Genomic DNA, 13,037 nt, shown 5'->3' with positions numbered 1-13,037 from the left:
TGCCTCCCTGATGATTACTGAAGCAGCCAGTAATCAGGCTTATTGTGAGCCTGGCGTTCGCTGATTCGGGTCGATTTGTTTTTTAGCTCTGGTTTGGCGAATCAAGCTCTGGAATCGATACCGAGGGCCTTCGGAGCCCAGGTGAGACTTGTTAAACTGCGGATTTGGGATGGTACAGATCCTTTCAGCAGCTTGTGAAGGAGAGGGGTTTTCATTTATCCCTGCTTAAGCAATTTAATTGAAAATTAAAATCTTAACCCTGATCGTCTGTGGCACAAACTCCTGCATAATGATGTCTGAACAGTATAAAGTTATCCGGCAAATTTAATTTTCTTCTAACTCCAGACTGTTGGGGCAGCAGTGGATTTCATTGATATAGGAGATCAGCACAAGAAAAGCTTCCCCTTCATTTAATTTAATAAAAGATAAGTTTCAGTAAGGGACCAGAAGATAAAAAAGAAACTTGTGGGAGTGAAATATTAGAAGGAAAAGAAAGAAATCGTGCATGAGTGCTATACCGTAATTAATGAGTGCTATTTGTAGCTATACAAATCTCATGTTGAGACACAAATTAGATCAAGTTAAAGCATAAACTGTTGACCTTTGAATAAGAAATTAAAAGGGAATATATTGAGAAAGGAAGGCCTGAGAGGATGTATTCTGGTCCACACATCTAAAACTTTAAACCAGCCGGTGGCATAATTTATCACCATCAGACAAAAGTGCCGACCAGCTGAGCACCCTTGCACCCAGTCAGGAATCAGAAAGTTCACAGCGACTCTTAGGAGCTCACTGGAATGCCCAGCCGACAAGGCTTGCTGGTGGTTCCCTCTGGGCGCAGGACTCAGGACTGGGAAGTCATTGCCTGTCAGTGCAGCAGGGATTATCAGCAGAGTTCTCCCATGGAATCTGCGCTGGGATGAGTTCCTGCTCAGCTGTCCTGGGTAACTGAAGGGCAAAGGGAGAAGACCACCTCCTACTGCCTCTCACTCCTCCCCACTGCCACTGAGTCACTCCTGATCCTACTGCCTCTCACTCCTCCCCACTCACACTGTGTCACTCCTGATCCTACTACCTCTCACTCCTCCCCACTCACACTGTGTCACTCCTGATCCTACTGCCCCTCACTCCTCCCCACTGCCACTGAGTCACTCCTGATCCTACTACCTCTCACTCCTCCCCACTGCCACTGAGTCACTCCTGATCCTACTGCCTCTCACTCCTCCCCACTGCCACTGAGTCACTCCTGATCCTACTACCTCTCACTCCTCCCCACTCACACTGTGTCACTCCTGATCCTACAGTACTACCTCTCACTCCTCCCCACTCACACTGTGTCACTCCTGATCCTACTGCCTCTCACTCCTCCCCACTGCCACTGTGTCACTCCTGATCCTACTGCCTCTCACTCCTCCCCACTGCCACTGAGTCACTCCTGATCCTACTGCCCCTCACTCCTCCCCACTGTCACTGAGTCACTCCTGATCCTACTGCCTCTCACTCCTCCCCACTGCCACTGAGTCACTCCTGATCCTACTGCCTCTCACTCCTCCCCACTGCCACTGAGTCACTCCTGATCCTACTGCCTCTCACTCCTCCCCACTGCCACTGAGTCACTCCTGATCCTACTGCCTCTCACTCCTCCCCACTCACACTGAGTCACTCCTGATCCTACTGCCTCTCACTCCTCCCCACTCACACTGTCACTTCTGATCCTACTGCCTCTCACTCCTCCCCACTCACACTGTGTCACTCCTGATCCTATTGCCTCTCACTCCTCCCCACTCACACTGTGTCACTCCTGATCCTACTGCCTCTCACTCCTCCCCACTCACACTGTGTCACTCCTGATCCTATTGCCTCTCACTCCTCCCCACTCACACTGTGTCACTCCTGATCCTACAGTACTACCTCTCACTCCTCCCCACTCACACTGTGTCACTCCTGATCCTACTGCCTCTCACTCCTCCCCACTGCCACTGTGTCACTCCTGATCCTACTGCCTCTCACTCCTCCCCACTGCCACTGAGTCACTCCTGATCCTACTGCCCCTCACTCCTCCCCACTGCCACTCTGTCACTCCTGATCCTACTGCCTCTCACTCCTCCCCACTGCCACTGAGTCACTCCTGATCCTACTGCCTCTCACTCCTCCCCACTGCCACTGAGTCACTCCTGATCCTACTGCCCCTCACTCCTCCCCACTGCCACTGTGTCACTCCTGATCCTACTGCCTCTCACTCCTCCCCACTCACACTGTGTCACTCCTGATCCTACTGCCTCTCACTCCTCCCCACTGCCACTGTGTCACTCCTGATCCTACTGCCTCTCACTCCTCCCCACTGCCACTGTGTCACTCCTGATCCTACTGCCTCTCACTCCTCCCCACTGCCACTGAGTCACTCCTGATCCTACTGCCTCTCACTCCTCCCCACTGTCACTGAGTCACTCCTGATCCTACTGCCTCTCACTCCTCCCCACTGCCACTGAGTCACTCCTGATCCTACAGTACTACCTCTCACTCCTCCCCACTCACACTGTGTCACTCCTGATCCTACTGCCTCTCACTCCTCCCCACTGCCACTGAGTCACTCCTGATCCTACTGCCTCTTACTCCTCCCCACTCACACTGTGTCACTCCTGATCCTACTGCCTCTCACTCCTCCCCACTCACACTGTGTCACTCCTGATCCTACTGCCTCTCACTCCTCCCCACTGCCACTGTGTCACTCCTGATCCTACTGCCTCTCACTCCTCCCCACTGCCACTGTGTCACTCCTGATCCTACTGCCTCTCACTCCTCCCCACTGCCACTGTGTCACTCCTGATCCTACTACCTCTCACTCCTCCCCACTCACACTGTGTCACTCCTGATCCTACTGCCTCTCACTCCTCCCCACTGCCACTGTGTCACTCCTGATCCTACTGCCTCTCACTCCTCCCTACTCACACTGTGTCACTCCTGATCCTACTGCCTCTCACTCCTCCCCACTGCCACTGAGTCACTCCTGATCCTACTGCCTCTCACTCCTCCCCACTGCCACTGTGTCACTCCTGATCCTACTGCCTCTCACTCCTCCCCACTCACACTGTGTCACTCCTGATCCTACTGCCTCTCACTCCTCCCCACTGCCACTGAGTCACTCCTGATCCTACTGCCTCTCACTCCTCCCCACTGCCACTGAGTCACTCCTGATCCTACTACCTCTCACTCCTCCCCACTGCCACTGTGTCACTCCTGATCCTACTGCCTCTCAATTCAATTCAATTCAAGGTGCTTTATTAGCATGACCGTACAATCAGTGTTGTCAAAGCAAATAAAAATAATAAAATTAACATGGAACAAGACAAAAATTAGAAGTAAAATAAAATCTACAGACATGTTACAGACATTTACAACAAAGACATATTATAAAATATTGACATATACTGTAGGCGGCTGGAGCATTATTGGGAGACAGACTCACTGTTCCTCAGGCTGTGACAGGAGATCACATACTGGGCTGCCAGATCAACTGAGTTCCCTCCTCCCTCTCCCAGTAGGATTGGGACCCGTTGTGACTCTGGCAGGTGTGGGAACTCTGGGATTAGATTTCTGAATTTCGGGAAGAATGTTTCTCTAATCCCAGAGTATCTGTCACAGTGCAGTAGGAAGTGCACCTCTGTCTCTATTTCTCCCCGCTGGCAGTGGGAGCACAGCCTGTCCTCTCTGGGCAGCCAGGTCTGCCTGTGTCGCCCAGTTTCTATGGCCAGGCTGTGGTCACTGAGCCTGTACTTCGTCAGGGTCTGTTTCTGTTTATTTTTTATTTTGGTCAAGTATTCAGCTAGTGTGTATTGTCTGTTTAGGGTTCTGTAGCATTCCAGTTTATGTTGTGTTTGTGTGTGTGTGTCCCAGTGTGTGAGATATTGTTGTTTTATCTGTGCTGTGATGTGGTTGAGTCTGGGTTGTGGTGCTCTAGCAGTGCTGTCCTGAGGCTGGTTAGGGTTGGTGTGGCTCAGGTCGGTGAGCCTCAGGACCAGCTGGCTCAGGGGGCTCTGTTTTGGGCTCAGCTCTTGGCTCAGCAGGGCTTTGTGGTGGTGAGGAATCTCACTCCTCCCCACTGCCACTGTGTCACTCCTGATCCTACTGCCTCTCACTCCTCCCCACTGCCACTGCGTCACTCCTGATCCTACTGCCTCTCACTCCTCCCCACTGCCACTGTGTCACTCCTGAACCTACTGCCTCTCACTCCTCCCCACTGCCACTGAGTCACTCCTGATCCTACTGCCTCTCACTCTTCCCCACTGCCACTGTGTCACTCCTGATCCTACTGCCTCTCACTCCTCCCCACTGCCACTGTGTCACTCCTGATCCTACTGCCTCTCACTCCTCCCCACTGTCACTGAGTCACTCCTGATCCTACTGCCTCTCACTCCTCCCACTCACACTGTGTCACTCCTGATCCTACTGCCTCTCACTCCTCCCCACTCACACTGTGTCACTCCTGATCCTACTGCCTCTCACTCCTCCCTACTGTCACTGAGTCACTCCTGATCCTACTGCCTCTCACTCCTCCCCACTCACACTGAGTTTCTCCTGATCCTACTGCCTCTCACTCCTCCCCACTCACACTGTGTCACTCCTGATCCTACTGCCTCTCACTCCTCCCCACTCACACTGAGTCACTCCTGATCCTACTGCCTCTCACTCCTCCCCACTCACACTGTGTCACTCCTGATCCTACTGCCCCTCACTCCTCCCCACTGCCACTGTGTCACTCCTGATCCTACTGCCTCTCACTCCTCCCCACTGCCACTGAGTCACTCCTGATCCTACTGCCTCTCACTCCTCCCCACTCACACTGTGTCACTCCTGATCCTACTGCCTCTCACTCCTCCCTACTCATACTTTGTCACTCCTGATCCTACTGCCTCTCACTCTTCCCCACTCACACTGTGTCACTCCCGATCCTGACCCAAACAACAAGTCACCACTGAATTCAATCTGGGATTTCCACAGTGCAGGGGGAATTCTTGTGGATTTGGGGAAAATCCAATCCAGCGTTTTGGGAAATGGCTATTGCATCCTTCAGCTGCGTGAGCACACAGAAGGACACAGGCTGATCAGACAACGAAAGCGCTGTCCTCCTGGCTTTTCTTAGAACAGGAGAAAGCCAGGAATTGGAGATTAATCACACAAGTGCCACATTTAAACCCAACAAATGTCCAGCATCAGGAAAACCTCTGAAGCAGAGCTGCCCAATCCTGCATCTATGAGCTTTCATCTCAGCCCAGCTCTTAACGACCTTAATTAGCTCATTACAGGCTTAGCTGGACCACTTCAACAGCTTCTCCCTGTTCTTCAGGTAGTGCTGCTGTAAAGAGATCTGGGAGACCTGCGGGCCTTCTGTCTGGACGTCCAGGACCAGAACTGGAGGAGCCCGAACGGACATGTTCGCTTGACTAGAGAGAACCCGGGCTCGGAAACACTGTGTTTACCTTATTTCACCGCATTCGATGTCAAAGAAAAAAGGTCGCTGGACGACTCTGGGGACAGCATAATAGAGCCAGCTGCCACCTGAACAGGTGGCACTCCGGGGCATTTCTGGCTGTAGTGATCGAGCCTTAACGTAGGTCAATGGTCTCATCTAAAATACGTGCCACAGGACCCCACCTCCACTATTAGAGCACTGAAGAAAGCCTGATTTAGCTTAAAGCACTCTCGACTGGAGTCAGCACTCCAATCAGGGTTTCTACAAAGCCCTGAGCAACTGTGGGGCTCCACAGAGAACGAGGGAACTCTGTGCTTCATGTGAAAAACGCAGGTATTGCGCAGGTTCATGTGAAAAAAAAGGTATTGCCTGTGTGACATAACATATAAATTATTGTTAAGCTTAAAATATAGAGTGAGCTCTCTTTTTATTTTCTACTTTAAGGGGAATTCTTACAGTAGAAATTAATGGATCCTGAACCTGACTTTTATAGCACAACACCGCCACCTTCTGGTATTTCTTTTAAAAAAGCCTACCAAAGGATATACACGGAGCTTGAGTTTAAAAGTGAAAATGCGCAGTTTTATTATGAGACAATTTTAAGCAAAAAAAAAAAAACGACACCCAGAAAACGATGAATTAATATGTATTCCGTTGAAATCATCGTGTTGACTCTGAATAATACTGAAGAATTCTCAGTTTACACTGTCCGTACTTAATGAAAACTGATGGTATAAACTGGAAATAAATGTCCCCTTGGTGTACACGTTTCTCAATCTGTGCTTCAGACTAAGAAAACTTTTCAATTAAACTGTGAGGCGATGGGAACACGAAACGATTTCGTTTAGAAGGAGTTAAAGTTTTTTTTTTTACAAAATCTAAACTGATGTCCTTGTTTATAATTATAACACAGCATGCTAGCTTCTCCCATTACCTAGAGCTTAATATCCACTTTTTTTTGGCAATCAGGAATTAATTAGTGGAAATGAAATTAGATTTTATTCTCTCTACTGTGATTACACGGTTTCCATTCCGCCTAAACGCTCAAAGATTCGGGTTAATTACAGCCATAGATTTCACCTACGGTTCTGTATTGGCGCTTTCCCTCTCTCTGTCGCCACCTGCTGGCCGCCCCCCAACGTTCGCTGGGATAAAATATTATTTTTAAAGATACAGTGTTTTTTCCCCGACAAAACGCCATGAAGGATGACTTTTCCGGGATCCGCTACACCTTCGTTTCGTGTATCTATCCAGTGGCTTATGACAAAAACGGGGATATGGCTTGGAAATAACACTTTGTCCCCCGACCCTCTCAGCTGTGTGACTCGGAGCCCGTTCAGTACAGAGATCCCACCGAATGGTGTACTAACCTTGTAACAACCCTTCCCAATTAATTTCATAACACTAAAAACTAATGTGGCCGGCATCTCCATCAGCATTCCGGTTCCCATGCCGTGTCGTTGTTTCAGTAGTAGCCGTCGCACTCTTATTTGAAACGCTGCTAGTTTTACGATTGCTTGATTTTTGTTTTCAAAATGTGAGCGGTACGGAAAGATTCAGTGGCTCGTTTTGTATCCGTTTTTGCATTATTCGGATGCGCTTAATTAAACTAATTATTATTATTTTTATCGCCGAAGTCCTGTTTTAATGTCATATCGCATTTTAATTATCCCCGGTGCTGTGCCATACATCGATTTGTTATAGTATAATTCCTGACATTTAAATATATTGATAAGCAGAAGGAACAGAATACAAGCGACACGCCGAGACGAAACAGTAGTAAGAATAAAGTAGGTTTGTTTCCTCGCGTTCCTGTGTGGGGTGGGCGGCAAGAGCAGTTTTCAATTCACTTTGACATACTAAAATATCATTTTTAAACACCTGCTTAACTGCTTTTTTTCCCACCCCGCACCGAGAACGTGCTTTCGAGATTAATTTCAGATGTCCTCACGCCGTCCTCTTTAGCCACTAAACATACACGCGTTTAAAATGACTCGGGGAGAAAAAAGGCAGCCCGCTTCTATCGTAATATCGTCTCCGAACAACATTGCCACAAACGTCTGCGTGTTCGCAGCGCATTCTTTGAAAACGATGTGCCACCTAATCGTGGGATTTCTCGCAAAGCGTGCGTTTTTTCTGAGCGTATTTCGTTTTAATACGGTACTAGGGGATCCAGTTGTTAAGAAACAACACAAGTCACTAGCTTGGGGGAAAAATCAATCCCGTTTGTATAACATCACTATTAAATAGCCCGTCTATACCTGCTCTTCCTCGCCTGATCACATCCCGAATATACTGACGTTACTGTACTTCAATTTGTTCTTTCCTACTGTAGCTAGCTATCAATGTAGAGGAATCCTAGTTTAAGATCAGAAACGGGGAAAATTCATGCATTTACAGTATTTCGCCGTGATGCAAATGGGTGATTTAAGGGGAAATTGCCTTTCGCGACATTATGAGGTAAAAACAGAAGTTGACACTTGGTGTCTGCGTGCTGACACTTACGTTACGCTCGGTAATACTGAAGGACAGAATAAAAAAAATTAAAATATATATAATTTTCCGCTATTTCAGTCCCCTTGCTTTTAATACATGGACATTTCTCCTCGGCTTTTTCTATTTCGGAAGAAATATTGGACCCACGGGGTTTTCAAAAGCTCTACGAGTCTCCCGCTCCGTCCTCCCCTCTTCTGGGTTTTAAACCAAATAAATTGCATTTTGGTAAAAATGAAAAATTAATTCCGTTATTTCTCTCTTACCTTCCGGCTTGTTTTCGGCAGCCATTTCCCCTCCGCGCGCCACATCCTCCTCCTCCTCCTCGCGACCGGGGGGACCACGCGCGTGCACGGCTAGGACAGCACGCGGGGGGGAGGGCGGGGGGGGGGGGGGAGCAGCAGGCGAGCCCCAACGAATTCCCCGCTCCCATTGGTGGAAGTCGAGGTGACTGCCAGGGATGCCAGCCAATGGCCCGCGACTTACGACAAAATATCCCGCCCTCACGGGCCATCCAGCCCTTCATTGGTCAAGAGTTAATATTTAGGGACACCTTGACAAGCTCTCAGCCAATAAGCGCTGTACGATGTAAGTCGTGTTGGTTCTGAGTCATGGACGCTCGGTGACTGCAATTTTGGGAAGGAATAATTGGAATGGTGGGTTTCATGTGGTGTCTGCTAATATTATTACCGTTTATAGAAATCCGTTATCACCCACTGTATGGTGGCAGCGGACGCTGCCTTTGTGTAACCTACACACACGCTTTGCCTTTTCTGCGTTGCCTTGTAGAAAACGGGTGGGGGACATATATCGTGGTTGCTTGGCAATATGAGTTTATATTTATAATGGCTGAGGTACACGTGAAGGCTAACATCATCCCCGACTACGGCACGTCGGCTGTTCCTCCGCACCGAGCTCCCGACGAGCGCTTTCTCCAGTATCATCTTGCGCCGCAGGCGTGTACCGGGACTTGTAACAGAAAGAATTATAAGAGCCGTTGTTCTGGAAACCACGACCTTGGGCTGCGTGCGTCTGTTACTCGGCTGGCCCGCAACGTACTGTACTCCGCCCGGTCTCTCCCGGTTGTTCGCGCTGCCCGTGTTAAAGGCCACATTGGTGTCTTAGGAGAGGGTCGCCTCGGCTGAACCGGGGTTGGGAGCTCAGTCTCTTTAATGCAATCGCCATCTCTTGCTCCTCCGCCGCGTCCCGGACGCGCTGAGCCCCGTTAAAATAGAAGTAGCAAAACACAGAGTCGCATGCCGGCTCAGTCCCTGGCTGTCTCGCCCGAACCCCCCCACCCTCAAAGGGTTGGCCCGTCGGAATAAGAAAGTTCCTGCTTCGCACTCTTTTAGTTTTAGTTTTAAAGGGCTTGTTTTCTGATCTGGCAGCTGTTCGGGGGGGCCGATGCGAGGAAACCGAGCTCGTCCGGCGGCCGGATCGGTTTTCCTCGCCGCTGTCCGTCGTCAACGGCGGACAGGTGGTGAAGACGCAGTGATCACTCGGGGCTGAGGTGCTCCACACAGGTGTCCGCCACACGGGAGCCCCTCCAGCCGGGCATCGCGATGAAAGCGGGCGGACAGATCCAGCTCCACTCCAGGAGCTGGGTTCTGCACCCGCGTGTGAGCTTGTCTGACCGGAATACCCAGTTTGACAGGCGGGGTTGTTTTTTTTGTTTAAGTTTCCTAAAAAAAATATATAAAAACCTTCAAAACTTAGAGACTTGGTAGGAGAAACACGGCCATTTACCCGGCTCGAATGAGCAATATCGAAATGTGTCGCTCACTGTGAGAACAGGTTGTTCTCTCCCGGAGGGCTTTCCAGTCCGGGGGCGATGGAGCCGATAGCGGCCGGTTAAGCAAGTCACAGCCCCGCCATAAACATAGCGCATAGGTCCGTGTGGCCGGGCGAGGTGGTACCTAGTGGGCGGGTGATACCGGGGAGATTAAAGTCGATAGACTGAATTGGCCCCAGAAGTTCTTTTCAAAATGTATTGCTCCCCGGACTGTTCACCGGAAAAGAGGAGCTACACTGAAAAAAAAAAACCCAAAATAATCGCTCGGAAAAGGGGTCCCCGTTCTGCTCGTGTCAGCCGCCGGTATTGTAAGGGTTGAAAAGCAGTAAACTGCCCCTCCGATGTCCCCCAGCCAGCAGCTTCAGCGCCCGACACCGCCAACCATTTGTGTAAAGTTAGACCAGCACAGTCGACCTTGCCAGGTGTTTGAGCCCAGTACAGCCGGAGCCTTCAAGAATCGGTCGTATCGCTTTCTGGCTTTCGGGACACGACCTAGATGCGTTTTCTTTGTGTGTGAACGTCGCCGGCGGTGGAGAGCGAGCCGGGGTGCTGAACGGACAGCTCCCGGCTGGAGAGCCGGAACAGGCTGAGGGCGAGGCGTGCGAATTGAACCCGCGGGAGCAATGCCTTCAGTGTTGTTGGGTTTTTTTTTTTAAAAAAAGGCGCACCGAAACAGCTTTCTCAAAGTTGCGCGGAGTTTCAAAGCACTTTCTTCCATGCGGACCACAGCAGGAAGATTGCAGTGTTACCCGATATGAAGCACATATCGGGTCACATCGCTAACGTCTGAAAGTGAATGCGTTATTCCTCCCTTGTTTACTTTGGTTGCACACGTCCGATAATGTCATTCAGAAAGGATTAGCAGTATGTATTTATGCCCAAACGGGATTTTTTAATAGTCCCACCTAATTATTTTATTTATTTATTTTTTTAATTTAAGAACTGTTGTCGAGAAGGTTGCCGGTCTCTTTAGAATTCACAAGGCCGCTTTCTTAACGGTTAGAAGCCCAATGTCTTCCTTACAGAAAGCGAAAGGGATTAATTGAGAGAGAATGGGCGTCGCGCAATAACGCGAAAAAGTTTCGCTTTTTTCGGTGTTAATCCTGGCTTGTGTTTAGTCTTGCCTGTTGTTTTTCTTGCCTGTGAAGCGCAATAACTCCCCCTTTCGCCCGTCAGGCAATACTGTATTGAATTATTGGGATTCCTAAATCTACATGTTTGAGTCGGCTTCCTGCTTACTCTGTTAATAAGGTACATTATTACGCTATGTCTTTATCGTGATTTAAGCCAGTGTTGCAGGGGATAATCATTGTTTTTCTTCTTGGAATTCTAATTGTACTAATGTGAACCTAATCTAGCGCGCATATAGTTAATTGAAAGCTGATAGCTGAGTGTCGGCGGGGTAAATGCAGAAGCAGGGTTGTTGTTGTTTTTTTAAAGCTTAACAAGCGATGGTCGCCTAAATAAATCCACTAAGTTCCGCTTTCTTTTCAAATTCTCCCCGGGGAGGAAAAACTCGGATAGCTAATCCTGGATGAGTATTCAATCAACTTTGTCGAATCGAAGACGCGTTAAGAAAGCCGTCTTGTTGACCCTTTCCCCTGACGGATGGCGCTGGAACCCGTGTCGCAGTAGTTTGGATTAACTTCAAGAAGCCGTGTCTTCGAGCTCGTTGGTGAATAATAATAATAATCACGCTTTCACATATGGAATCTTCATTAAATTAGGGTGTGCATGCTAGATTTAAAAAAAAAACAAGTTTGTTGAATGACATAAATTCACGTTAGACTTCGCAGACCACTTCGATAAATCTGCACGTTCAAGTCACACGCCCGCTGTGTCCAGAGATCTGCAACTCCAGTGTGGTGTAAACGCCGGACCTCAGACGTGACTGAGGCGATTCGCTTGTTTTACGCTACCGGCCTTTTCACAAACTTTTATTTCCTTCGGATTGGTTTCATAATTCCGGTTGTTACCCGAAGACCTAGAAAAGAGGCAGACTGGAGGCGAGATGCAGGCTTCCGAAAATATTTGAGGGTTCCTTCGGGAATTGGGGATGTGAAATACCCGGGGGCAATGGTTTCAGCGTGTTCTTTACATCTGTTTCTTTTTTAATCTTTGGAAACGGATAAAGTACCGCGTAGAAGGAGCTCGGACAGGTTCCTGTCTTCGCTCGGTTTGTTGACGCATATCGTCAGTTTGCCGATCGATAATATTGACACGTTTGGCACGCGGCGAGGCTCGATCGGTTCTCCTCAGCGGATGAAGATAAAAAGTTACACGTCTCAAGCTAAACGTTGTAGTAGCTTCTGGGATTACGACGACGCGAATGTCTGTGTCGTGCCCTGCCCGGCTGTCTACTTCCAAATGTCGTGTGAAATTCTCAAAATCAGCATTTTACGGGTCGAGAGTGACGAGGAACCGCAATCTCAGTTGATCATTTCGGTGAGAACTGACACAGCCGCGTTTTGCCCTTAAACTAAGTCGCTTTATCGTCATCGTCACAAAACGCCCGATTGAGCTATTTTAGAAGCTCCTCGCTTTGGGTCTCAGAACGCGTTTTCAAAGGAGCGAATTATTTTCTTGGCTCTGAATCCCTCGTGTTTTCTCTTCCTGCAGTAGGTGGTTTCCCCAGCTAGAGCGCCAGTGACGCGCTGTGTTCTGCAGAGAAGCGCCGGTGTCTGGGCAGCGAGCAGGAGTCACGCTGTTTGGAAGCGGTATTCGGAGAGCGACTGTCTGAGTGGAGCCCTGACCGTCGATATCACCGGAGGCTAAAGTAACAAATGCGTGTTTGTTGGGGAAAAAAAAAAACGTGACAGAGACAGAGTGTGAAGGAAGTTGGGCGCCTGGTGATATGATGAAATGGGCAACAGAAGCGTGTTTCATGGTAGCGTTTCACCCGAACATCGGACAAGAAAATGGACAAAAATGGATAGTAGTCTTCAAGCACAGACTCCTGCCTCACGCTGAGACAGAGGCTAATTCAGTTTAAATAAGGAATAATGTAAAACACAATTAGTAAAAGTCTGATACAATAGTAAGGTCTGATACAGTACCTTCACTCTTTAAAGGCGGTCACTACAGGGCCTCCATCGATTTAAGATTATAATCTACCAATTTAATCGATTACATACTTAACGACCAGCTGTAATTTGCAATATGATGTTTTGTTACATATCAGTTGACTTTACGTATTAATTAGAATTCTTTATGCTCGCAAGACCTTTGTAACTGCTTAATGGTTAGAGAATTTCGGTTTTAATAAAGAGCTGGCAGTATGAA

General features: G+C 48.8%; 1 protein-coding gene and 1 long non-coding RNA gene across 9 annotated transcripts in view; one reads left to right on the top strand and one right to left on the bottom strand.

Moving 5' to 3' along the window:
* Positions 1-8,322, bottom strand: part of camta1a (calmodulin binding transcription activator 1a) — a 420,451-nt gene extending 412,129 nt beyond the window's left edge. For all 8 annotated transcript variants that reach the window (XM_069184063.1, XM_069184064.1, XM_069184065.1 and 5 more), the window contains exon 1: positions 8,230-8,322. In XM_069184063.1, the coding sequence (XP_069040164.1) occupies positions 8,230-8,254 (25 nt within the window). In that variant the 5' untranslated portion in view covers positions 8,255-8,322. The remainder of the gene's footprint in view (positions 1-8,229) is intronic.
* Positions 8,323-8,537: 215 nt separating this feature from the next.
* LOC107075547 (uncharacterized) lies at positions 8,538-13,037 on the top strand. Its single transcript, XR_001477056.2, has 2 exons — positions 8,538-8,619; positions 12,375-13,037. It is a non-coding gene; the product is annotated as an uncharacterized lncRNA (long non-coding RNA).

Source organism: Lepisosteus oculatus, chromosome 25, assembly GCF_040954835.1.
Source record: "Lepisosteus oculatus isolate fLepOcu1 chromosome 25, fLepOcu1.hap2, whole genome shotgun sequence".
NCBI lineage: Eukaryota > Metazoa > Chordata > Actinopteri > Semionotiformes > Lepisosteidae > Lepisosteus > Lepisosteus oculatus.
This window is presented reverse-complemented; position numbering and strand designations above follow the sequence as displayed.